The 27,657-nt window shown below is 39.9% G+C and overlaps 2 protein-coding genes across 3 annotated transcripts; both read right to left on the bottom strand.

Annotated features, from left to right (window-relative positions):
- Positions 1-315: 315 nt before the first annotated feature.
- Positions 316-3,604, bottom strand: LOC140748635 (uncharacterized). 2 transcript variants are annotated; one of them, XM_073081480.1, is made up of 5 exons: positions 3,333-3,604; positions 2,418-2,503; positions 1,609-1,869; positions 1,016-1,143; positions 316-453 (listed from the first exon to the last, which is right to left on the bottom strand). In XM_073081480.1, the coding sequence occupies exons 1-5, from the start codon at positions 3,476-3,478 to the stop codon at positions 340-342; spliced, it is 735 nt and encodes a 244-aa protein (XP_072937581.1). In that variant the 5' UTR covers positions 3,479-3,604; the 3' UTR covers positions 316-339. The 2 variants fall into 2 exon arrangements, with proteins under 2 accessions (XP_072937581.1, XP_072937580.1); XM_073081479.1 differs by having other exon boundaries at positions 2,418-2,506; positions 3,333-3,603.
- A 7,478-nt stretch (positions 3,605-11,082) lies between these two features.
- ergic53 (lectin, mannose binding protein ergic53) lies at positions 11,083-27,289 on the bottom strand. The gene is made up of 12 exons (XM_073081702.1): positions 27,058-27,289; positions 20,666-20,820; positions 20,010-20,182; positions 19,136-19,251; positions 18,248-18,415; positions 17,649-17,758; positions 16,858-16,986; positions 15,680-15,778; positions 14,952-15,037; positions 13,996-14,145; positions 12,553-12,675; positions 11,083-11,884 (listed from the first exon to the last, which is right to left on the bottom strand). Exons 1-12 carry the CDS (start codon positions 27,218-27,220, stop codon positions 11,848-11,850), a joined length of 1,509 nt encoding a protein of 502 aa, XP_072937803.1. The 5' UTR covers positions 27,221-27,289; the 3' UTR covers positions 11,083-11,847.
- Positions 27,290-27,657: the final 368 nt, after the last annotated feature.

Genomic DNA, 27,657 nt, shown 5'->3' on the forward strand with positions numbered 1-27,657 from the left:
ATTTGTATCTAGTTCTGTCAACAGAGGAAATAAGATTTAGAGTGATAGTATAGTGGTTAGAAACTCGATCATTCAGGATGTCCAAGGGTCCCAAATCCCAGGCACACACCTCTGCTTTTTAATTATGAACGTATTAGAAATTAATCATTATTTACTTAAATGACAAAGGACGACATCATAAGGAACACAGCTAGGAAATAATAAAAAAAACGTTCTCAAAGCTATATGAAGTGTACCAATACGCACTTGGCCAGCGCGGTGGACTATGGCCTAATCCTTCATTCTGAGAGGAGACCCGTGCCCAGCAGTGGACAGTAATGGGTTGATGATGAATATGAACTAACCTGATGTCAAACACAGCTCTATTTCTGAGCTATGTGGAGCGCTGTGAGCGCCGATGAGAAAGTCTTCCACACTCTCTAGCGACTGTCTGAGTAATTTATCATCTCCCCACTGTAATATGATAATTAACACAGAAGATATATACCGTTTTGTGCTAAATTAGAGTGAGACAGAAGTGAATCAGAGTGAGAGTGAGACAGAATGAAACTATAGTTGCGTGCGCAAAACTAACATATAGTGAAATTAATCTCCAATAAAAGTTTTTATTAGAAATAATACATTATTTAAAGGTGGTAGAACTTTCAGTGGTTCGACTCCGCCGGCACCACCGTCACACCTATTTCTGTTATAACAGCTGTGTTGAGCGCTGTTGGATTCTGGTTTGATGGGTGTGGGGTGGGTAAGGGAGACATATTTTTGCGAGGCGTTCCAGCTTAGCAGCGCATCTGTAACCGATCTCAGATAAAATTAAATTTTATCTAGAGTTGATTACATATATTCATCGGCGGCAGTAGCAACTTACCATCAGGTGGACTGCATGCTCGTCTGCTACTCGACCCACAGAGGTAGAACCCTCTCTTATGTGTGTGGATCGTGTGGATCTACAAAATTGTATAAAACAGTACTTATCACACATTTTCAAAAATAGATAAACACATTTTCAACTCCTTACAATTTCCGGCATCCATAGCTGATCATCCGGCCAGGGGGTTAACTGGCTACAGAGGATATTGTCCGCTGACCAGATCACATTCTCCGGGCAGTTGGCACCTTGTAGGAAGTTCACCTCTGCCGGCATTTCTGGGGAAGGAAGAATGGTACAGTTCTAATAAATGTACAGTTTTATTAAAATAGCCCTTTAGTGGTCAGGCGATTAAGGTACTACAAACGCGCTAAAGAGGGGTGGCAAGTTTTTGATTTGTTTATTTTGATGACAAGAGGGTAGGAAAGTCTTGGTTTTGTTATTTTTTTGTATTACTATCAATTCTGTCATTGTCCTCCTGCTAGACACGAGTAGAGTCCGCGCCACACTTCTAGTCCGCTCTGAAGTTGTACACAGGTGTAGTCAGAGAGCCAATACGAAGTTAAAGTTATTTTAATAAAAAAGTTAAAGTTATTTTATAGATCAATTTGGTATGCAGGTTTCCTCGTATAGTTTTCCTTTGCTGTGGGCTGCAAGCACACTCTAATTTTATAAAAACCAGAGACTATTTAACATTTATGCTACTGCACAAGTCATTGAAACATGAAATAAGACTCATTTACCTCCTGCCCAAGCTTGAGGTAGTCCAGAGTTAGTCCAAACCATCCCATCTATCCACCTGCCATCGTACCCTTCAAACTCATTGTCACCCCCGCACTTGAGCCCCTCCACCCAATCCCCGGGGTCTCGGTCATCCACGTAATCAGCCCAGGGGCTTGCCGGTTGGCTGTCTCGCTGCTGACACACTTGGCAAGCGTGTATGGGCTCTAGGGATTGGGTTTGAAGGCCGCTGTGCGATACGTGCAGAGTTGGGGCGTTTTTATCTATAAGTGCAGAAGAGGTTGGTAGATTAGTTAAGTATAAATTGTGTTTTTAATAGGTAATAATGAAGTGTATTGTACATACTGCTGGAAGTAAAGATTGAGGGTGGTAGAATCTTTTGTGGTTCGACTCCTACGGCAATACCGCCACACCTATTTCTGTTATAACAGCAGTGTTATGCTGCTGTGTTCTGGTTTGAAGGGTGTGGTAAGGGAGACATACTTTTCCAAGGTGTTCCAACTTAGTCCTCTGGTGTAGCAATATATCTTTGGCTGGCCTCAGTTAGGAATCTAATCTTATCTGGGGTTGATTATAGATGTCCATTGGCAGCAGTAGCCACTCTAATCTTATCTCAGGTTGAATACAGATGTTCACATGCAACAGTAGCCACTTACCATCAAGTGGATTGTATTTGTTCGCAACCTCCGTCATAAAAAAACTTTTCACACCATTAAAAGTCCGTCCTGTCATTAATAATATATGACTGACGGTCATTAAGTTAGAATAGTTAATGTAAAGTTTATTTAGTAAGGATAGTAATGTTATATACCTGAATCATCATTAATGAAAGCATCATTTAATGTGTTGTGCACATTGTCTTCATCAGTATCTATATTGTATGTTTCATTCAATATTCTACTGAAAAAATATTAATTAAAATTAGTACTTGAAATTTGTTTAATAATGTACTAGACATTTTAAAAGTAGGTATTTTAGGTGGTAGAACCCTTTGTGGTTCGACTCCGGCGGCACCACCGCCACACCTATTTCTACCTAATAACAGCAGTGTTAGGCGCTGCTGTGTTCCGGTTTGAAGGGTGTGGTAAGGGAGACAGACTTTTTCGAGGCGTTCCAGCTTAGTCCTCAGGGGTAGCGGCGTATCTGTGGCCGACTACAGGTAGGAATATCTAAACCCATCTGGGGTTGATTATGGATGTCCATGGGCGGTAGTAGCCACTCACCATCAGGTGGACTGCATGCTTGTCTGCTACTCTTATATATTAAAAAAAAATATATTTGACTGTAGACTAACATACTCAACTTATTTTGTCATATAACAGGGGTGTAAGCTATATTCTAGTTTGAAAGGTATATTTTGAAGGTGGTAGAACCCTTTGTGGTTTGACTCCGATGGCACACCGCCACACCTATTTCTGTTATAACAGCACTGTTAAGTGCTGCTGTGTTCTGGTTTGAAGGGTGTGGTAAGGAAAATATACTTTCTGAGGCATTCCAGCTTAGTCCTCAGGTAGCAATGCATCTGTGTCTACCTTTTTTGTGGCCTCTTTGGGTCTGTAGGTTTCCTCACGATGTAATACAAAGTTCCTGGTACACAAAACTCGGTCCCCCTGATCAAGAGGCTGAGTTTTAACCACAAGACTCACAGCCACTTATAAGAATAATGTTCTAAGCAAAAATTAGATATATTATTTCGAAAAAAGGTTTTTAAACATAAATAGCGTACGTATTCTTTACAGGTGTAGCGGGAACAGAATCGGTATCCGGTGTCTTCCTGGCGTCCTTAGCAAGTTTCCAATTTTGCTGTTTCTTATAAAACTCCAATCGATAAATAGCTATTAATTCGGCCTTTGGTTGCTTTTGCGCAGCCATATTTGGGAAAGTTCGGGTAATTTAGTGAAATTAACATAAATCTACATTAAATTTGAGTTATAACATGAAAATTGAAATTATTTTCAATGTTTTCGTTGTACCGGCACAAGTTACAAAAAACAAAGTGTCAAAATGAAATGAAAAGATTTGTCACTGTCAAATTAAGTGACAATGAAATGGGTTTTGCGTTCATTTTTTGTATCTAAATAATGTTGAATATGATTAAAGTTTATAAATATATTTAAATATTTTTATAAAACTTTTGTATGTAACTGTATTTTACGTACTGTAGTTTATGTACTTTTGTATGTATGTATAAAGAGAATAATTTCTTTTATTTTTATAAGGAATTATATTAAGTGAATACTAAAAAATGGAAAGGCGCTTGCTTGCATATCCTGCGGAGTGGTCATATTTTAATAATACGAGTAAAAGAAGGTGCAAGGTTTTGAGGTGGTAGAACCCTTGTGGTTTGACTCCGGCGGCACCACCGCCACACCTATTTCTGCCTCATAACAGTAGTGTAGCGCTGTTTTGTTTTGAAGGGTGTGGTAAGGGAGACATACTTTTTCAAGGCGTTCCAGCTTAGTCCTCAGGGGTATCGGCGCATCTGTGACCGACGTCAGATAGGAATATCTAATCCTATCTGGAGTTGATTACATATGTCCATGGGCGACAGAAGGCACTTACCTTCAGGTGGAATGCATGCTCGTCTGCCACTTCTATATTACAAAAAAAGAAGAACACACACCAACACGCACCAACAAATTTATTATGTACTTTTTAAAATTGATTTTCTGTGAAGATTTTAAAAATCAAATAGTTTTAATATCGAACGAAGATTTCCAAGTCTAGAATTTACATAGGGACATGAAGGAAAAAATAAAAGTCAGAATTGGACAAATAATAAAATTTTACTAGAGAGAAATATAAATATTATGTACAGAAATTATTTCACTTACGCACATACGTACATACACTCAAGTTGGTAAAAAAATCTCAAATAACTTCACACTACTTACCACACAATATAAAATACCAAAATAATTTCGAATGTAAACAGATAAAAAATATTTTCATTTCAATTTACTGTGCTTTGATAAATTAAAAAATATACGTTCGAAATATGTTTGTAATTAGAACAACGTATTACAACCATTAAATGCTTAGTTCACAAGAAAATAATAAAAACAAAAAATATATATGTCTATGGTACGATAGCAAATATATATAGTCCAAAAAACTTATCTGTACGTGTGGCGGTTTTTAAAAATCTATACTTTATTATTTATAGTTATTTGTTAACTTCATCGTCGATTTTTCAATTTCCCCAGGTAGAAATCTTAGTTTTTCAAAGTAATTTAAAAAAGTAGAGAAAAAACGAATTGAGTATTAAAACAGTCTAAGAAAAAGTTTAAGGTGATATGCATGTACGCCGGTTTTTTATAATCAATCCGACCAATTTTTGCCTACAATCGATAAAATGAATAGGCAGAAATTGTCAAAAATCATTTTTTCTTGGTGTCTTTTAAAGAGTATTTTTTGTAGAAAATTAAATCTCGATTTTGAAATATAATTAGCATAAATTATGGTAAAATTAGCATCTTGGCAACACTGAACATATGGTTACTAGCCAATGGACTGGAATCTAAAACGTTTCACAGAATTTATAAAAAAAATCTAGAAAAAATAAAGTATTTCAAGTAGTGTACATAATTCCGAAATTTTTCGCCATTAAAATATTATTATTAATTGTGTAACGCCGCCTTATATAGCATCGGTTCGCTCGCGCCTTTACCTACGTCTCCGGCGCCGCGAGTTTCGTTCGCTCGTTCCCCCGTTCGCCGCGCCAGTCCGCTTTACGCCGTCTTTATGAATACACGCTTTTGTGCAAGTACCAACCGACTATCATTCCGTGTCTCCCGCCCTCAGTTGAATCCTTTACAGTGGCGTCCCAACTCGTGGCATCTAAAGGATTTTTAGAACTCACATTCGTAAATTAATTAGTGTTAACGATCGTGTTCAACTGTGTTGACACGCCTGTGACTATAGTTTATCGTGTTCGTGTACTTGTGTTAAGTGTTAAGTTTTAAACATGCCTCGACCACGTCGTAAGAGACAATCCTTGGACAGTGCAGAGGGCACTGACAAGAACTTGGACTCGTCATACGAGGATCGGCTGGAGCCGTTGTTGTCAGCGTTCGCCAGAGCTCAAGCTCAGTCGAATCGTGAGCTTATTGAATCTATTCTGAACTCGCACACGCTCAACCAGAGCTCTACCAGCCCTACGTCTCCAGGCATGTCATCAATGGTTCAGACTGGAAACTTCGCGAATTGTACCGCTCGTTTCAACGGATCAAAGCAGGACTCAGAAGTCGTAGAAGCATTCGTCGACGCTATATGTGTGTACAAGGAGTGCACTAACATCAGTGACGACCATGCACTACGTGGCCTTCCGATGCTCCTAGAGGGAGAGGCCGCTGTTTGGTTCAGGGGAGTTAAATCGTCGATCGCATCGTGGGACGACGCACTCAAGCGCCTACGTTCAATGTATGGAGCTCCTAGGCCTCCGCATAAGATTTTTAGGGATATCTTCGCGTCAGACCAGCGCTCCGAACGTGCAGAGGTCTTCGTGACTCGCCTCCGTGCTCTGATGGCGAAACTACCCTATACCATCGAAGAAAGAATACAGTTAGATATGATTTACGGTTTACTCAACAACATAATTCGTGAACGTGTCAGTAGAGAATCCGTTCACAGCATCGAAGATTTGATAAGTAAAGCCAGACACATAGAGGACACCATCAATGAAGCGCCAGCGTATCCAAGTACTGTCGGTACTTTGCGCGGTTTTCATGTGTATCAAAAGAAAACGCTCCCTTCGTTCGCCGCGCGCGGCTTTGCGGCGCCCGCTTTGAATACAAGCGTGCCGCCGCCAGCCCTTTGTAGCGCGCCGCCGCCGACTTTGACCGCCGCCGCGCCGTCGCCCGCCCTTTGTGCGAGCGTGCCGCCGCCGCCGGCCGTCGCGTCGGTTAGAAGCGCGGGAAACGCATCAAACGCGCCGGTGCTGACCGCTACTTCTACGAGTGACGACACGACTAAAGTAGTAAGACTTTCGTCGAGTGCAGGTAAACTTTTCTGTGTTTATTGTCGTAAATCGGGACATTCGCGCGATTTGTGTCCGAAAATTAAAAGTAAGAGTGAAGTGTCCGGTTCTCAAATTTCGTGTTACGGTTGCGGTCGAATAGGTGTTATCCGTCCTAACTGCGTAAAATGTAACTCTTTCGCGTCCATTAATGTTTTACAGAACTCTAACTCGGGTTGCAAGTGTTCGAGTGATGTTTCTATTTGTAATCGTTTAAATCATGATTCTGTTTATGTTCGTAATGTTACAAAAGATAAAATGTGTAAAAGAAATTTGAAAAAGTGTAAGGTTCAAGGACACTTGTCTTCACGGCCCGAGTCGAAACTCAAACGCATGCCGACAGCGTCCAAGGCTAATGATTTTGAGTCTTCAATTTGTGATAACATACCTACTCGCGAACTTTTGCCTCTGGAAGACAAGTTACCTTTCAACGGTTATAGTAATAATGTATCTAAGAATGATGTTGTACCTACTTATGCATGTTTGCCTATGAGCGGAACGGTTTTGCGGACGGGGCGACCGACTGAATCGCGTGTTTCAGATTCTAGTAAGGGCCGTCCCATTCTTTATATCGAGATTTGTGGTAATACCGGTACGGGTTTAGTTGACACGGCTGCCAAGCGTTGCATTGCTGGAGCCTCACTTTATGCACTATTCCAAAGGCTAAATTTACCTTTTCGCGATAGTGTCATGTCAGTGAAGCTCGCGGACGGAGTCGTTCAAACACTGGATGTCAAACTAGTACATGTAAAGGTAAGGCTCGATCGAACTGATGTAGTAATACCTACCACCTTCGTTATTTTTCCGCACGCCGTCAACAACGAAACTCTTCTAGGCGTCGATTTCTTGCGCAAAGCGCGCATTACTATTAACATGCATCGTAATACATGGTTCACGGCTGATCGACCTCATGTTACTCACCGCTTGCACTGCGAGTCTTTCCGCAGTCTTATGGGGTGTGCTTCCGCGGATTTTCTGAGGGCAGACGAGGGTACGATGTTGGAACCAGGTGAGCGTACAACACTTGCTGAAGTACTTCAGGAGTATGAAGACGTTTTTAAGGAAGGGGGAGGTCCAACACCGTTTGCTGAGCACCGAATAGAAACGGGTGATCATCCTCCCATTGCAGTTCCTCCTTATCGCCTCACTCCAGCTAAGAGGGCTATTATGGAAGCCGAGCTCGAGAAGATGTTACAGCAAGACATTATTGAAGAATGCGAGTCTGCATGGGCTGCGCCAGCATTACTCGTTCCAAAGAAAGACGGTACTTACCGTTTCTGCGTCGATTATCGAAAGCTTAATGCCGTCACCAAGAGTGATTCCTATCCATTGCCGATCATCGACGACCTACTGCAGTACACCGGTAAGAGTTGTTACATGAGCACGATAGACCTTCGCGCCGGGTACTGGCAGGTGTGTGTTCGAGAAACCGACCAGGATAAAACCGCTTTCGTCACACCTTTTGGGGTTCACCGTTTCAAACGTATGCCCTTTGGCTTACGAAATGCGCCCGCGACGTTTCAACGCCTCGTTGACCGATTTCGTTCGGGTTCTTCTCTCAAAAACACCACAGTCTTAGGTTATATCGATGACCTTATTATAATTTCTGACAGCTTCGTGAAACACCTTGAGGATCTCCGTGCTGTATTTGACCGTCTTAGAGTCTTCAACCTCCGAGCCAACCGGGATAAATGTGTTTTTGCTCGGGAGAGTGTGAAATATCTTGGTCACATCATAATGCCTCAAGGAGTATCACCTGATCCTGATAAGATCAAGGCCATAGCTGATATGAAAGAACCTACATCCGTAAAGCATCTCAAGAGCTTCTTGCAGACCTGTTCTTGGTTCCGGAAATTCGTGCCAGATTTTTCGAAGGTCGCACAGCCTCTTACGATGCTCACTAAAAAGGCTCAGTCTTGGATCTGGGGTGACGCACAAGTCAACGCGTTTACAGAACTGAAAAGGTTACTCACCTCAACGCCAATACTCGCCCAACCGGATTATAGTTTGCCGTTTGTTATCCGCACTGATGCCAGCAATTACGCCTTAGGCGCCGCTTTGCTCCAGGGGGAGTCATCACGTGAAGAAAAACCCATTGAGTACGCGAGCCGACTTCTCACGCCAGCAGAACGTAATTATTCAACGACCGAGCGGGAGGCTCTTGCCGTCGTATGGGCTTGTGAGAAGTTCCGAGGATATATTGATGGACATCCAGTTCGTGTTGCCAGCGACCATCAACCGCTCAAGTGGTTACTTACCCTGAAGTCACCAACCGGTGGATTGGTACGATGGGCCATGAAGCTCCAGTCTTTCGATCTTCAAGTCGATTACACACCGGGAAAGGCCAACGTCATCGCGGATACGCTGAGTCGACCGCCCTGCGAAGAGGATACTCGCGAGTCCTGTGGAGTATGTACAGTTATCGTAGAGGTACCTCGATGGGATGCGACGAACGTCCGTCAATCTCAGCTCGATGACCCCGAAGTTTCGAAGATCCTTAAAGACCTGGAAGGAAAATATGAAGTAGCTCTTAAAACGTGGACCGAAAGAGGATACCACCTTGTTAGAGGAGTGTTGTACAGGTACATCGAGGCTGACACCGAAGAACCGCAGCTCGTCGTTCCTGAAAGCCTTAGGAAACAGGTTATGTTGGAATGTCATGATTCTCCAACTTCCGGTCATGGTGGTATAGAGAGAACTCTTCACCGCATTGCCGAACGTTTTTATTTTCCCGGGATGCGTCGTTATGTAACAGAATATCTCAAGACTTGTGTAGAATGTCAACGCTACAAGCCGAGCAATGTGAAACCAGCTGGGTTGCTCCAAACACCAGTTCCGGCTCAGCGTTTTGAAGTTGTCGCCGTCGATCTCTTTGGGCCTTTACCCAAAGGACCTCTAGGTGAGAGGTGGATCCTGATAGTCGAGGACACCACAAGCAAGTGGGTGGAACTCTTTGCCCTCACCGAGGCCACGGCCAAGATCTGTGCGAAAACATTAGTCAATGAAGTCTTCATGAGGTTTGGACTTCCGAGGCGTATGATTTCTGACAACGGTGTGCAATTTGTAGCTGATGTCATGCAGCACGCTATGTTTGTTCTGGGAGTCAAACAAAATCTGATACCTCTGTACCATCCAGAAGCTAATCCCGTGGAACGGAAGAACAGGGATTTGAAAGTCCAAATCGCCATATTAGTTGAGAAGGAGCACCGACAGTGGGCCGAAGCTTTGCCGTTTATCCGGTTCGCTTTGAATACTTCGTTGACCCAAGCAACAAAGCAGACTCCTGCCTTTCTTACTTTTGCCAGGGAATTGCGTTCGCCCATCTCTGTTCAAAGTGACCTTCGAGCGATAGTTGAGACCGAGAATTATGTCCCTCAGATCACGCCTTATTTGCTCAAGCTAGCCGGTATTCTCTCAGATGCTAAGGAAAGCATCGAGAATGAGCAAGATAAGAGGAAACGCGTTAAGGACAAGACTCGTCAAAACGCCGAGGGTTATGTTCCAGGTGACTTAGTCTTGTTACGCGGTCATATATTAAGTAGTACTAGTAAGGGGTTCAGTTCAAAACTCGCCCCACGGCAAGATGGTCCGTATGTTATAACTAAGAAGGTTAGTCCAACTACATACATCTTGTCTCGTTGTGGTAGACCTGACGAAATTTTGGGGAAGTACCACACCAGGGATCTGCGTCGATACCACGCTCGTCAGGACGATCAGCCGGAGCCTGTATGTCCTAAAAGACCGCGCGGTCGTCCTCGTAAAAACCCTGTCGCGTAAGTTTTACTGGTGTTTGACCTGTCGTGAGGTCACCTGACTAGGTCAAAAGGGGGAGACTGTAACGCCGCCTTATATAGCATCGGTTCGCTCGCGCCTTTACCTACGTCTCCGGCGCCGCGAGTTTCGTTCGCTCGTTCCCCCGTTCGCCGCGCCAGTCCGCTTTACGCCGTCTTTATGAATACACGCTTTTGTGCAAGTACCAACCGACTATCATTCCGTGTCTCCCGCCCTCAGTTGAATCCTTTACAATTGTTAAAAAAAATGTTTTAAAATTCGAAGAACTATAATTAATATTCAAAATTTTACACAAAATCTTGCGCTTATAATGACTGAAATATTTTTTAAAATAATATGACAAAAAATATTTTCATATATTTTTTTACATTAAATACCAAATAATCGAGACAGCATACTAACAGACAACAAATAATACATTTAATAATATATGTATGTATTGAACATTAATCCCTCAATATTACTTTCAATATATCACTTAAACAAAATTCAAAAAATATTTTTTAGAAAATACAAAGTATACCGTAAATAAAGTATACAAAAAATACACGCGATTCTCACTCTCACCACACTGGTATTAGGGACGAAAATTGCATATTATTTTCGAGTGACTGTTTTTTTGTGACAAAATATCAGTACTACTCGGGTTACCAACATTTTATCTCGCTTTTATTAGCTTGGGTTGTATCTATATATGTATGTATATGTAACGGAATCTTTGAACTCGATTTTTACCCACTTTGAACTGTCCGATTAATTTAAAATTTTGAACAATTATCAAGAACCGATGACAATACAAAATTTTAATAATTTTATCCCGTTCTCCTCATCAGGATCGTCAGGAATAAGGATTAACGATTTTGCTTGTGCGATTTTAGCGTGGTTTTTAGTTTTTAAACTACAATTATTTTAACAAAATAATGTGACGTCACTTTGATACTAAACAAAATATTTTTTGGGTTGCTGAGTCTATGCGTTATTATGTTTACTACCGTTATGACGTCACGAGTCCAACAAACGGCGGCTAGGTATTCCGCGCCAAAGTTCAAAATTATAAATTACATGTCATTTTTAGTTTAATATCAACACAACAGGCAGCGCACGGTGCTCATCTGATCGAAATTTGCATATAATTTTAAGAATTATAATTATAAGTGAATAAAAAACCACACGGAAGGGGTATAACACTTTTATCTTACGTGACGCTTCATTTAACCTCCAATTGCTACTAAATCAAAAAACTGTCGATATTATATATTTTTATCGATATTTACTATATAAAATGATATAGTAAAATACTATATAGCGGATAGTTGGCAACCCTAGTATTTTTTAAGTCTTGCTTCACAATTCCCGCCCTAACACACACAAAATTGAGCACATATTCGCTTGGCAAGTAAGTAGTGTGAAATTACTGACGTCATCTCGCTCTCTAGAAGAATTTCTTCGCTTGTGCCTCCTTTCTCTCCCTGAAAATAATAAAAAAAAAACAATTAGAATAAAAACAAAAAAAAAAGAAAAAAATTTAATGATACATATAAACATTGAAAAGTGATAGAATAGTGGTTAGAAATTCGGTCCGTGTCCGAGTGTCCGAGGTTCGAATCCCTGTGGTGACTTTTAAAAAATATGTTCTTATTACAAATTATCACTTGCTATAACGGTGTATGAAAACATCGTTAGGAAACTTTCGTTCTTTAATTATTAAAAAAACAATAACTGCTTCAAAATAGTCTATATCACTCCCACAATTTAGACAAATCCAACAACATCTCATATGTTAATTCGTCAAGCCGTTTGGACTGCAGCGTGACAAAGAATGAGACATACATAGATACAACCATTCATCAATACCTACATACATATTCATACAAACAAATTATGTTCGAAAAATTACCATCTGCATATGCTAAAAATGTTCTCATTCATATACTATGGATACGTTTGTATGTATGCATGTGTGTATGCATCTATTCATACTATTCCTTAAATTCACCCATTAATACGGAATGGACTAAAAACCCACCCACTCAGACCTTTGCTCATGCCCTAAATCCACCCATTAATACGCGGTATACTATGAAACCTCCCACTGGGCCCGGTGCCCAGCAGTGGGACAGTGGGCTAGTGGACTCACTTGTACAGCGTGTAGAGGAACATGACGGCGAGCTGGGCGGCGACGACCAGCAGTAACATCGTGGTGGAAGCACACGACACCGCCGGACAGATCGGCTGGGCGACCACTTGTGGAGTCGATAATCTGTAACACATAAAATAATTGTAACACATAATGTTGTTAATTATCAGGCGTTACTCTGCGGAAGGCCATGGTGTAAAGTTAGGATTAAAACTTGTATTTCGCAATAATTCGCTACAAAAGAAAAAAAAACACTTTCTATACTTACACACACGCAGAGGCAAATAAACAATATCCCAGGCCCAGTAACAGAAATATATCATTAAAAAATAATTAGTAAAAATTTTTAGATTTGCAGAAATTTGTGATATCATCTTGTAATATTCTTTGGTCAGTAATAGTTTTTTCGTTTTTTACAGTAATAACGAAATGTTTGAAACTCAGCCTCTCGATCGAAGGGTCTCAAGTTCGAATCCTAGGAATCTCTGATCTTTAAAAGTTATGAGTGTTAGAAATTAATTATCATTTGCTTGAACAATGACGGAAAACTTTTTTTTACTATAGAAGTAGCAGAAAAGCGTACAGTCCTGCTGCTACCTGCTACCTGAGAAGGTGGTAGAACCCTTTGTGGTTCGACTCCGGCGGCACCACCGCCACACCTATTTCTGCCTAATAACAGCAGTGTTAAGCGCTGCTGTGTTCCGGTTTGAAGTGTGGTAAGGGAGACAGACTTTTCCGAGGCGTTCCAGCTTAGTCCTCAGGGGTAGCGGCGCATCTATGGCCGAACTCAGGTAGGAATATCTAATTCTATCTGGAGTCGATTACAGATGTCCATGGGCGGCAGTAGCTTACCATCAGGTGGACTGCATGCACGTCTGCTACTCCTATATTATAAACTAGCTGACCCGGCAAACGTTGTGTTGCCATATAAATAAAAAATGTTAAGAGTGACCAACCCTTATCACTTCGGGGTATGAAAAATAGATAGTAGCCGATTCTCACACCTACTGAATATGCATATAAAATTTGGTGAAAATTGGTAAAGTGGTTTCGGAGGAGTGCAGTAACTAACACTGTGACACGAGAATTTTCTATATAAGATTAGGAAATAACATTGTCATGTTAATACACTTTATTATTAAAACTAACTTCTTTTTTATATTCGAGCCTAAAGATAAAGCAGACGTGCTACCTGATGGAAAGCAGTCACCGTCGCCTATGGACATTTGCAACACCAGAGGAGTCGACAATGCATCGCCGGCTTTGTATGAGAGCTCTTTTTGCACCGTTTTTGAAGAGCACCATGTCGTAGCGCTCCGGGAATACGTCAGGAGGTTCATTCCACATCTTGCACGTTCGTGACAAGAACGTCCGTGCAAACCGACGACTGACAAAGTTTTCCTCTTTATAATATTATTATTAGTGTACAAAAGTGGCACATACCTCTGCGCCACGCCGGCCACGCTCTGCTTGAGGCTGTGGAGGTTGTCCCTCATCTCCGTCACGAGCTGCTGGCTCGGAGCCCCGCCTCCGCCCTGGCCGCCGCCGGACAACATCGCGTCTGACTTGCGAGACACCTCGATTATGAAACCTCTGTGAAATAAGCGTGGGATTAGTACCGTATCGTGGATGATGTGTAAAGAATAGAAAGCTATGAAGAAAGAAAAATAATTATTCGGCAAAGTACATATACACAATAAAAAAATAATAATAAATAAAAAAATATTTAATAATAATGATAACCAGTCAACTGTCAATTTCACTAATCCTGATAGTTTCGAATATACAGGGTGAATTTTTCAAATAGGCCTTCAGGGCGAAATCCGAAACTACCTTATAGTTTCGGATTTGGCCCTGAAGGCCTATACGAGGCCGATTTTGATAAAACTGCACCATTTTTTTATGTCATATGTTATGTATAATCCTTAAGAATTAGTATGCCAATGTATGAAAAAATGTCTTTTCTTTAAAAAATCCTTTTTCCATAATTTGTCACATAACATTACTTTCTAGAATTTGATCCTTATAAGCGACACTATCAGATAGTGATATAATATAGAGGGTGTATATTTTTTCAAAATGAACTCGTTCGATTCCCGGCTAGCGAAAAAGATATTTTAAAAAACAAATGATGCAGTTTTAGTTTTTATCAAAATCGGCTTCGTAACTCCTTTCAGCATTTTTCGCTAATCCTTATAGTTTCGGATTTGGCCCTGAAGGCCCGTTTGAAAAATTCACCCTGTACATATATACAAATATTCAAATATACGAAACTTCACTTGTCTCTTTCTATCTTCACTAACTTATATTTCCCTCTCAACTTCCGTTCGCATCGCCTTCCCTAATTGTACCCCAAGTCAAACGTAAAGATGTTATAGTTCAAAGAATGTTCTACTAACTTGAGTTCAGCGATGGTGTTGATCATGATCTGGTTGTTGGCGACCAGCGTGTCCCAGTCCTGGCGGCCGATGGGCAGTGATGGCATCTGGAAATTATTAAAATATTGTTTTACAACGCCATCTAGTGAAATATAGATTTATTTTGTGTAAGCCTGCGGAGGCACTTAGAAATTGTCAGTTAGAAAAGTTTTCTTAAACTACTATCGGATCGGAACGCGACCTCTACTGAGAAGATCCGGTAAGAAACTCAGTGGGTTTGTCTTTTTTTTTGTTTAGGGTCACCAAATGGAAAGTGTCGTAAAAGGTTTCTTGTCCGCTCAATGTTTTATTTGAATTGTTTTAACGTCCATTATTAATATTCAATTTATCCAATGTTTTGCCTATCAAAGATCGGCATTTGACAATTACTTCATACTAGAAATTGAAAAACTTCGATCTGTGCATGGATTGAGCATGAGTATGAGAGAATATGATGGTTTTGAGGGTAAGAAATGGATAGATTGTTTATTAATAATGAACGTTAAGCAATCGTATGAAGCGCCGTGATGACTTCATTATTTATTTATTTATTTTATTATTTATTATATCTATTTTATTATTAATTTACCTATTTTATTATTTATTTTAGTTATTATTAATTAATTTATTTTATTACTTATTTTGGTATTTATTTCTTATTTATTTTATTTATTCATTTATTTATTTATTAATGTGTGTATGTAGTTGACCTGCACGGGCGCCTGTCCGGGCTGCAGCGGCTGCTGTCCCTGGCTTTGGCTGTATACCGCCGACAGTAGCGACATCGAGTTCGTCTGCTTGCCTATCACCTGAAAGATAATGATGTGTGACTGAGACAGATAGAGAGAGCGAGAGAGAAACATGTTTTTTTTTAATGAAATTCATTTTGAATATTCTTAAGCCCGCTCCACATTCTCGCGAGAATCTCGCGAGAACGCGAGAAAAACCTGATTCGTATCGACTCCATATTCTCCATAGTTTCCCGTGCTTTTCTCGCGAGAATGTGGAGCGGACTTTAGTTTTAAAGACATTCATTGTCCCTTGCATAAGGTTGTTTGTGTCGTGGGTGTCATGAACACATACAGAGACGAATACATAGACACCCAGACCCATAACTAATCAAATCAAATCATAACAATCAAGCAAACATTTTAAAAGTGAATAATTTTGAAAGTGGTAGAACCCTTCATAGTTCGACTCAGACGACACCACCACCACACCTATTTCTGTTATAACAGCAGTGTTAAGCGCTGCTGTGTTCTGGTTTGAAGTGTGGTAAGGGAGACATACTTATCCTAAGCATTCCAGCTTAGTCGTTAGTAGCGGCGCATCTGTGGCCGACCTCAGGTAGGACTCTAATCCTATCTAGAGTTGATTACAGATGTCCATGGGCGACAGTAGCTTACCATCAGGTGGACAGCATACCCATCTACTACTATATAGTGGACCCCCGATAATCCGGCCCCTGTCTAATCCGGCGCCCCTTGTAATCCGACATGACTTTGAATATGTATTACATATGTATTTGACAATCTTGGTACATATGTATGTGCATTTATGCATTTTGTAATAGTTGGTACATATGTATTTTATAATAAAACGTAAGCTCTCTATTGTTATTTAATTTACTAAATTCGACATACATAAATTAAGTATGATTTGTACTTCAAAGTATGTACATATGTACATATAACATATAGAATCTTATCATTGGATATGTAATTTGTCGGATTACAAGGTACTCTTTTGTAGAAAATTCCGGACTATAGGGGGTCTTAGGCAGTGCTCTATAATCCGACAAATTCGATAGTCCGACACTGCCCTGCATAATGTTTGTCGGATTACCGGAGGTCTACTGTATTATAAAAAAAAAATGTGTGTTACCAACCTCATCAACCTTCTTATGCAAATCCCTCATGACGTCCTGGATAACACCCAGACCCTGGAAGATCTGGCGAAGCTCCCGCTGCCCGTCAGACTCGAACCAGTCGTCGAACTCGCCGTCCTTGTCGCGCACCTGGCGACAGAGAGAGATGGAGATATTGAGTTACGAATTCCCTGACTTTGACGCGTTTTATACAAATAACAAAGACATCAAATTGACACAGGATTGGTTTCATGTAACTCTTTATTATAATGCAAATGCTTTAAATTGCTTCAGTTGGTCATAACTTTTGAAATGGTGTTTAGTTCCTTCTAATTATGTTACATTGTATGTTTTCCAATAATAGAAAAATAAAAAAATATAAATAAATAATATACTGAAATCTTAATTTGCCAACTATTATTAATAATTGATCTATCCAATGTTTTTGTGTAATAAAGATCGATATTTGAATTATGCTGTTAGAATCTCTAGACTTCTAGACATAGTCAAATTTCAATCCTTGGTAGATAATTGGATAGATTGATTATTAATAATATGCGTAAATCTAATGGTTGTTATCTCTTTTCTACTAGAAGCTATATTGAACAGTAAATTCATTTAATTTATACTGATTTATTCTACAATTTTAGTTTTAATAAACAATTTCATTTTCAACAATATTTTTTTAAGAACTGTATTATATATGTGTGTATATGTATATTTACTTTTAAAAACCCTCTCGGGGGTTAAAAGCTTGAATTGAATGGGCTCATGATTAAAAGCCAAAAAAATTTGGACAAAACCAAGTTCACCTCATCGGGATGCTCCTTCCTGTAGTCCTTGATCTGCTGGTCCAGCTTCTTCTGGTACTCCGCGTACTCCTGAGACAGCTTCTGTTGCTCGTCGTTGCTCATCTGTTGACCTGGGAAATGTTCCATTTTAGTTTTTTGTCTATAATGTACAAGTAGTAGATGAGCATGTAGTTGATCTGATGGTAAGTGGCTACTGCTGCTGTGGAAGATCTATAATCAAACCCAGATAAGTTTAGAGTACTATCTGAGGTTGTCCACAGTTGCGTTGCTACCTGAGGACTAAATTGGAACACATCGGATTTGTATTGTTTCGTTTACTTTTTTTTTTAATGTAGGAGTAGTAGACGAGCATGCAGTTCACCTGATGGGAAGTGGCTACTGTTGTACTGACATACGTAATCAACTCCCGCTAGGATCAGATATTCCTACCTGTGGCCAGCCTCAGATGCGCCGCTACCCCTGAAGACTAAGCTGGAACGCCACGGATAAGTATGTCTCCCTTACCACACGTGCCCACGTGTTCCTATACTCCCAGCCTGCGCCAATCACCCGAGACCCCGACCCCCCGGGGGAGCCCCTGCCCCTGTACCCCCACTCACCCGAGGACTGTTGCGTGGAGTGCAGCGAGGTGGTCAGCAGGTGTATGACGTCGTGGTCGTCGGCCAGTCCGCCGGTCGCCGCGGACAGACCGAAGTAGCCGCCTCTGGGCAGAGCCACGTTCTCAGCTCGGAAACACAGCTCGTAGTCCACCTCGTTGTTGGTCAGACCTGGGGGGAGATATGGTTAAGAGAATATCTTTGATATTGTGTAAAAATGATGATAGGAATAAAGTAGGATTAAATAAGCAAAGTTTACAAATAAAAAATAGAAGAAAGAGTGTTTTATTAAGCAAGAGAATAAAATTTAGAGGTAGACTGAATTTGTAAGAAGGACGTGAGAGAGATGGGATAAGAAAGGAAGAAGAAGAGAGAATTAACATAAGAATGAGAAAGATGACATGAAAGATTAGATAAAAGAGAGAGCGATAGGGGCAAAATTCTAGGAATAGACAGTACAATAGTGGAAAGAAAATAATGGCAAGAAAATAATCATAGCGGCCAGAAATATATAGAAGGGAGGAAAACAATGACATATATAAGAGAATGGGAGAATAAAAACGAAAGAAAGAAAAAATCTAGACATAGTTTACCACTTTGGAAACTAAAAATAGCATTAAGCTAAAGAAACAGACAAGAATAGTAAAGTAGTTACCGTAGTAAAGTTGTTATTATTGTTGAAAAGAAAATAAGCATTAAAATAATAGAATAGAAAATTTGTTATCATTGCATAAAAGAAAATGTGCGTAAAAGAAAACAGAGAAAAAGAGAGCAAGATAAAGAAAGAGAGAGAGAGAGAGAGAGAGAGAGAGAGAGAGAGAAGGAGAGAGAGAGAGAGACAGAGAGAAAGAGAGAGAGAGCGAGAGACAGAGATAATAAACAAGTAGTTACCATTATGGAAGTACACGGTGAGCGTGTTCAGGTAGTACTCGACTTTCGCGCGCGTCGGGAACGGCTTGTTGCGGAAGTCGCGCAGGCAGCCCGACAACAGCTGCGTGGAGCCGTCGCTGCAAACACATTGCAGGTGTTAATAGAAGAACAGTAGGACATGTGGACGTTTACAGGAGAACCCTTTGTGGTTCGACTCCGGCGGCACCACCGCCACACCTATTTCTATTATAACAGCAGTGTTAAGCGCTGCTGTGTTCTGATTTGAAGGGTGTGGTAAGGGAGACATACTTGTCCGAGGCGTTCCAGCTTAGTCCTCAGGGGTAGCGGCGCATCTGTGGCCGACCTCAGGTAGGAATAACTAATCTTATCTGGGGTTGACCACAGATATCCATGGGCGGCAGTAGCCACTTACCGTCAGGTGGACTGCATGCTCGTCTGCTACTCCTATGTTTCTAAAAATTACGCTTTCTACACACTAGGGTTTCCTGTCGTGGATGATATGAACGCACACACAAAGACAAGTATAGAAACATCTAGATGTTTCTTTCTGGGTCTAGACCCAGAAAGTTTTTTTTTAATTTTTTTTCGTATTTGTCGTTATAGCGTCCACCGTTACGCATACTCTGTAAAAAATTCAAGTGTCTAACGGTTCAAGAGATCCGAGCCCTGTGACAAACAGACAGCAGAGGCTTTGTTATAGGGTTCCGTTTTTACCCTTTGGGTACGGAACCCTATGCAAAGCCTTTCCATCTACATACTTAACATGCCTACATCTAACTCACCTCTTGAGGTCGTTGAGCACCGCCATTATGTATGTGTTTGTTGTCGTGTGTCGTGTAGTCGTGTACCAGAGTACACAGAGGCTGCGACTTACCTCTTGTGATCAAAGTTCCTGGTGCCATCATTGAGCACGGCCATGATGTACGGGTTGTTGTGTTTGTTGTCGTTGTCGAAGGAGTCGAATATGATCGCGAGGCCGTTCCACCGGTCCGACGAGCCGAACACATCGCCGTTGTAGTCGCCGCGCTGTGTCGTGTACCAGAACGCCTGGGGAGAACAAACGCTTCATCTTAGAAGACGGTAGAACCTAAGTAGTGATAGTCTAGTTGTCTACATCTCGATCGATAGGTTCGAGGTTCGAATCACGGGCATGTACCTCTGATTTTTCAAATTTGACAATGAAAGAAAACATCCTGAAAACGGCACACCTAAGAGATCTATAAAAAAACTACCAAAAAGTTTATCAAGCCGCAGTTGACCAGTGCGGTGGACTATGGCCTAATCCTTCTCACCTATTTCTGCCTAATAACAGCAGTGTAAAACGCTGTTGTGTTCTGATTTGAAAGGTGTGTAAGGGAGACATATTTCTCCGTTCCAACTTAGTCCTCAGGGGTAGCGGCGCATCTATGGCCAACCTCAGGTAGGTATCTTATTTTATCTGGGGTTGATGACAGATGTCCGTGGAAGGCAGTGTATATGTTATACCAACATGATTCGTTATACCAATTAACAACTTAAAAGGAACCTTACCAGCCCATCAGCACCAATCCGCCCCCGGCCAGTGACCTTGAACATGATGTCCACCTCCCACCAGTCGAAGTTGATCGGCTGCTTCGTCCATATCGCGCCCTTCTGACTCCGCAGCGAGGGAGCGAGACGGACGCTCTCGCCAGATGCTATCGCGTCTGGGGGGAAAGAGATAGAACATTAATATTTAAACGTAATATTCACAATTGAAGTTTGAAGGTGGTAGAACCCTTTGTGGTTCGACTCCGGCGGCACCACCGCCACACCTATTTCTACCTAATAACAGCAGTGTTAGGCGTTGCTGTGTTCCGGATTGAAGGGTGTGGTAAGGGAGACAGACTTTTCTGAGGCGTTCCAGCTTAGTCCTCAGGGGTTGCGGCGCATCTGTGGCCGACCTCAGGTAGGAATATCTAATCTTATCTGGGGTTGATTACAAATGTCCATGGGCGGCAGTAGCCACTTACCATCAGGTGGACTGCATGCTCGTCTGCTACTCCTATATTACAAAAAAAAAAAATTGAACTAGATATGTTCAATTGCAAGCGAGTTTAAGTGCAATAGTCCGAATTTTTTTTCGGTCGGTCAGGGCAAGTCTCTGCAAAAAACTATGAAAAGTGCGTGTTACACTCGCGTGTAGAGGGTTCCGTATAATGTAGCATATGGTTAACATATATTCTCATACGTAAAGTATGGGAAAACTTGTTTATCGACTAAAGATAGGAATGATCAACGGTCCTTTTTTTTCATGGATCATTACAAAACTATCTATTGTAGATCTTTAAACAAGATATATTTGAGATCTATACAATAAACCCTTGAAGTTAATATGCTACACGATACAGTTTGCAAAACTTTTTGAAATATTTATATCACCCCCAAAAATGTTACCCCCTTTTTAAAATTCAGTTGCTTAATTTGTACTAATATTTTGTGGTTATACCTTCCTCTTTGCGACACGGAAAAGCATATAACTGCCAAATTTAAAACTTATTTGGTCCAGTAGGTTCGGAGCCAATTGACTGTGACAGACAGACAGGTAGACACACAAGAGACCCTAGAAGGGTTCTATTATTTTAGTACAGAACCCTAAAACCAACGTAAAACCAAATTACGATAAAGATCTTCATTAAAACAAGTCTTGCATCGAAATCTTCCAACAACATAATTGCAACTCATGCCATTTTGACAACACACGTTTCCTTGAATCGGGGGCACGCAGTTGCTTACGGCACATAACCAGGTCACCGGCATTTCGTAAAATATGACAGACAAGTAATAATGAAATTATCACAATAAAGTTTTATTACTGTTCATCTATAACAAGTACAAATTTTTATATATTGTATTCATCTATTTCTTTTTTTAAATATAGGAGTAGCAGACGAGCATACAGTCTACCTGATGGTAAGCTATTGCGCCCATGGATAACTGTAATCAAACCCAGATAGCATTATATTACTACCTGACGTCGGCCATAGATGCGCCACTATCCCTGAGAACTAAGCTGGAATGCCTCGGAACAGTATGTCTCCCTTAGCACACCCTTCAGAGCAGAACACAGCAGCGCCTAACACTGCTGTTATTAGGCAGAGATAGGTGTGGCAGTGGTGCCGGCGGAGTCGAACCACAAATGGTTTTACCACCTTCAACACCTATTTCTGGCGAGCTAAAAATGGACTTTCTGTAAAAAATCTATATTAAAAATTGATGTTTGTGCTTTATAGAATCGTAAACTATGCATTTGATCATGTGGTGATCTTTAGCAAAGTTGTTGTGCATGAGCCCACGAAGGTTTCAGTGTTGATGCGACCAATTTTCGACAGATGGCGCCACTGTCATTCCAATGAAGGTACAAATACCAGTTATATGTATGTCATTTTATTATTATTTTTTAAATGCGGGCGAAGCCGCGGTCACTACTAGTGTTCTTAATAAAATTATCCATCTTACTGATAATGTGTTATGTTTTATGACACATAAACCTTATAAGTATTATCAGGAGATTATCTGATGGACAATAAATAAGATAAAACATGTATTAGTTAGTTACAGTAGCTGAAATGTTTATTAAAAACATTGGACTGATAAGATCCATTAACATTTTGGTATTATATGTATATTAGTGTTGCCCGCGGCTTCGCCCGCATTTTAAAGAAATAATATGACATACCTACATAAAACGGAAAATGTGTACCTGCATTGGAATGACAGTGGTGCCATCTGTCGAAAATTGGTCTTACCAATTCCCAAACCCTCGTGGGCTCTTGGACAATAACTTTGCTAAAGATCATCACTTGATCAAATGCATAGTTACCGATTCTATAACTACTTACGAATTAAAAATTAATTAAAAAAACCTTTTCCCGCGGATTACATTGTGAATCTAAACCATTCTCAAGTCCCCTTGAACACACACAACAAATTTCATCAAAATCAGTCCCGTCCGTTAATAGGAGTTTAGTGACATACACACGCACATAAGAAATATATATATATATATAAAGATATTAATTACTAGCTGTGCCCCGCGGTTTCACCCGCGTTAAAAAGAAATCTAACAATATGCATAACATACAATATAAATAGTCTAAGTTACTCCTTATTACATCAGCTACCTGCCAATAAAAGTCCCGTCAAAATCGGTCCAGCCATTTCAGAGATTAGACAGAACAAACAGACAGACAGACAAAAATTGTAAAAATGTTATTTTGGTTTATGTACGGTATGTGTATTGTATATTAATATGCATATAGTAAAAAGCGGTTATTTCAATATTAATAACAGACACTCCAATTTTATTTATATGTATAGATTAATAGACTAGTAGCGCACGCGGCTTTGCCCGCGTTTTAAATAAATTGACCAAGTGCAAGTCCAACTCGCACACAGAGGGTACTGTACCACCAATATTTTCATATATTCTTTATTTTAAGTATTTGTTATTATAGCAGCCTTCAAAGTAAATATATTGTGAAAATTTGAACTCTCTACCTATTATGATTCAATAGATAAAGCGTCGAGTAATAGCAGTTTCTTGTATGTCGACCCCCATTTTTTTCAAGTTTTTATTATTTTTAGTATTTCATGTTACAGCGGCCACCCTTATACATACTCTGTAAAAAATTCAAGTGTCTATCTATTACGGTTCAGGAGATAGAGCCCTGTTACAGACGGACAGACAGCGGAGTCTTAGAAATAGGGTTCCGTTTTTAGAAAGGGAACCCTAAAAATAACATGCCAACTGCATATTTGTACCTTCATTAGAATGACAGTGGCGCTATTTGTCGATAATAGGTCGTACTAACTCAGAAACCTTCGTGGGCTCATGCACAACAACTTTGCTAAAGATCATCACATGATCAAATGCATATTACGATTCTATAAAGGACATACTGACAAACACTTATTTTTATATTAATAAATTGAATTATATTAGGTAATCCCGGATAGTAGAATATTTTTCATGGGAACAAAAAACAAAAAAAAAATTAAAAACAATCTTGTATATAAATATTTTGTCCATCATATTTGAGTTCAGAACTTTATAATACTGTAAGAGTATATTTTCATTACAATACTTTTTAATTATTCTATGTTAATAAGAGTCTGTTTAATAGCTGGTTAAAAGAAGGTTATTATAATGTTTAGAGAATAAGAAGTCATACATTGGATTGTCAGAGAAAATAAAAAATGAAGTTGTTATTGAGTCTTTTATTATAATATGCAAATTTTGTTATTAAAGTACCCTTAATGCTATTGAACAAAAGTAGTTCCCCACATTCCAACTATATTCAATAGAGGATGATGATAGATGGTAGAACTCTTTGTGGTTGAACTGTGACAAAATCATCGCCACACCTATTTCTGTTATAACAGCAGTGTTAAGCGCTGCTGTGTTCTGCTTTGAAGTGTGGTAAGGGAGGCATATTATCCTAGGCATTAACTAGGAACTTAGTCCTCAGGTGCTGCATAGCATCTGTGGTAGACCTTAGGTATTTTTTTTTTTATAATACAGGAGTAGCAGACGAGCATGCAGTCTACCTGATGGTAAGTGGCTACTGCCGCCCATGGACATCTGTAATCAACCCCAGATAGGATTACATATTTCTACCTGAGGTCGGCCACAGATGCGCCGCTATCCCTGAGGACTAAGCTGGAAAACCTTGGACAAGTACGTCTCCCTTACCACACCCTTCAAAATGGAACACGGCAGCGCCTAACACTGCTGTTATGAGGCAGAAATAGGTGTGGCGGTGGTGCCGCCGGAGTTGAACCACAAAGGGTTCTACTACCTTCAAAGATAAGAGTTGTAAAACCTTATGAGTCATAGGAATATCTAATCCTATCTGTTGTTGATTACAGAAGTCCATGGGAGGCAGTAGCCACTTACCATCAAGTGGCATGCATACCCATTTGCTTTTACATTATGAAAATATATTGTCTAGTATTGTATAAAATTTTAATTTTCTTGACATAAAACATAGTATGCTAATTTCTTCGAACCACATAACACATCTGACTCAGCACATTGTTTATAAGAATTCAACTCAAAAGTCATATTGCAAAGTGAAAATTTGCATAAACTGCACATGTGTGAGAGCTGATTCTACACTTATTAGTTACAGTACGCAAAACAAAGGTATTATGAACTTAAACTGTATATAATTATAGATTCAATTGGCAAGCTCGCAAGAAAGATGTTTATGAAACTCACAAGTAGAAACTATGAACTAGGCAAATTGATTGCGTGACAACATTAATCTTGCGTCGTTGCAAAAACTATGTGCTGTGAGCCGTAGGTATAGTCCGCTCCAAACTGCTAGTCCGTTCTGAAGTTCTCTCGGTTTGCACGGCCATTCCTGCCATGGATGTGTAAGATGTGGAATGAGCTTCCTCCCGAGGTATTCCCGGAGGGCTATGACATGGGGCTCCCCAAAAATGGTACAAAAAGAGCTACCCTTCAAAGCCGGGGATGCATTGGCGACGCCTCTGGTGTTGCAAATGTCCAGAGGCGACGTTAACTACTCTCCATCAGGTAGCACGTCTGCTTTATTACAGGTTTAAATATAAAAAAAAAAGTTGTTGCAAGCAGGTGTAGTCATACAATATGGCAATGTGATTCATTTCTATATTCTCAGAGCGGACTAGCAGTTTTACGTGGACTATATATTGTTACTGTAGAGGTGTTTAAGACTTGTTTGTTATGAAAATAGTTAACAGGCATGAATTCAAGTCGATATTATCATGAATTTATATGTCAATATTATCACAAACTATGAACATTCGTTTGAAGGTAGAGCCTTTGTGGTTCGACTCCGCTGGCACCATTGCCACACCTATTTCTGCATAACAGCAATGTTAAGTGCTGCTATGTTCTGATTTAGTACTTAGTCCTCAGTGGCAGTGGCAGTCAGTGGGTAGTGGCACATCTGTGGCGGACGTCAGGTGGTAATCTGATCTTGTTTGGGGTTGAATGCAGATGTCCACGAGTGGCAGTAGCCAGCAGATGAATTGCATGCTCGTGTGCTACTCTTATATTATAAAAAAAGTCTAACCCTAACAAAAATGTTATGATTTTGAAATTTACTTTTTTGAAGTTGCACTCTCATGATGTGGACTTTTGTAGGTGGTAGAACCATTTGCAGCTCAATTTTGGTGGTTCCACCGCCACACCTATTTCTGCCTAAAAGCGCTGCTGTGCTGGTTTGAAGGGTGTGATAAATGATACAATTATTTGAGATCTTTGAACTTAGTTCTCAAGTGAAGTAAATCATGTGTGACCGACATGTGTGAGGAATACAAGTCCTGACCATGGCAAAGTGGGCAATACTGGTATTAACCCCATTCTGCCACGGTTGGCGCTGGCAGAATGGGATCAATACTAGTACTCCTATACATCGAGTAGCTGTTATTTAAAAAGATTTTCTTTATACTATCTAAAAGGTTATAATAATTATAATAATAATAAGAGAATTCTGAATTAAACTGCATATAAAATCAAAATTAAATTTAGAACGATTGCTTTTAAACCCCAAAATTTAATCGGAGAATAGAAAATAAAAATTGTATTTTTTTAAATTAAAACAATGCGATCCGAAATTATGTTGATGCTGGCGTGGAAGTAAAAAACAAGATCCGACACGCGTTGCTTTCTCTTTCACACGTACCCACTTCCACGTAGCGCTATCCTTGTCCCTCCTGACAGATACCATTGACGTGTCTCTGTCAAATTCAATATACCGTAACAACACTACGTTTTTATATATTTTTATAACTTTTCTAACATAAAAACGTATATAAAACCATACTAGACACACACAAAGGATTATTCTACGCATTTCTAGTCTTTAAATATCACGTATAATAGAAAAAAATGAAAAATAAGCAATACTTACTGCCACCATACTCCCAAAAGGGAACTGAACCGTCTTTCTGCGCTAAATAAGGCGGTTTAAACGAATATTTGTACTCAAAACGTTTGTGTATCGTCTGTGTGTTCGTAGTCACTAAAACACAAAGCACTGTGCACAGCAATAATTTTAAACTTGCTAAAGACATGGTGTAGACACCACCCGAACTTAAAGAAGCGAATGTCAAAATAATTTCATCCGACGAATGGAATGGGAAGACGTTTGACGTTCCGTTTCGTTAAATAAAAGTTAGTTTCTGAAGCTTTACTTAAGTTTTTTATATATACTTTTTTATATACGTTAAAAATAAAATAAGTTTATTAAGTAGTAAATACTGTATATATTTAATATAATTTTACATAATGTAGACATACTTAGGATATTAGTACTGAATATTAGAATAGATACCCACTGCGGAATACATCACGCGCTTAAGCGTAGTTGTGTTTGTCATTCTCAAACTTTAGTACCAAGTAGACTTTATGGAAATATTATATGTATTATCGTCAACGATGTATTATCGTCAATCCATTTGAATTAAATGTTTACTGTGATGTATTTATTTATTATACTGAATAATCTATA

Source organism: Epargyreus clarus, unplaced genomic scaffold (genome assembly GCF_041222505.1).
Source record: "Epargyreus clarus isolate Ecla_fem2 unplaced genomic scaffold, WU_Ecla_fem_2.2 ptg000016l, whole genome shotgun sequence".
Lineage (NCBI taxonomy): Eukaryota > Metazoa > Arthropoda > Insecta > Lepidoptera > Hesperiidae > Epargyreus > Epargyreus clarus.

Bases quoted from the DNA above. Each gene is read 5' to 3' on its own strand.
- LOC140748635 (XM_073081479.1), bottom strand. From the start codon at position 3,478: ATGGCTGCGCAAAAGCAACCAAAGGCCGAATTAATAGCTATTTATCGA. The intron at 2,507-3,332 runs GTACGCTATTTA...ATATTTTTTCAG, and splicing joins GCTACACCTGTAAAGAATAC to TAGAATATTGAATGAAACAT. The intron at 1,870-2,417 runs GTATATAACATT...CTGCACTTATAG, and splicing joins TTTCATTAATGATGATTCAG to ATAAAAACGCCCCAACTCTG.
- ergic53 (XM_073081702.1), bottom strand. From the start codon at position 27,220: ATGTCTTTAGCAAGTTTAAAATTATTGCTGTGCACAGTGCTTTGTGTT. The intron at 16,987-17,648 runs GTGAACTTGGTT...CTCTGTCGCCAG, and splicing joins GGAAGGAGCATCCCGATGAG to GTGCGCGACAAGGACGGCGA. The intron at 11,885-12,552 runs GTGAGTCCACTA...TATTATTTTCAG, and splicing joins TTCCTCTACACGCTGTACAA to GGAGAGAAAGGAGGCACAAG.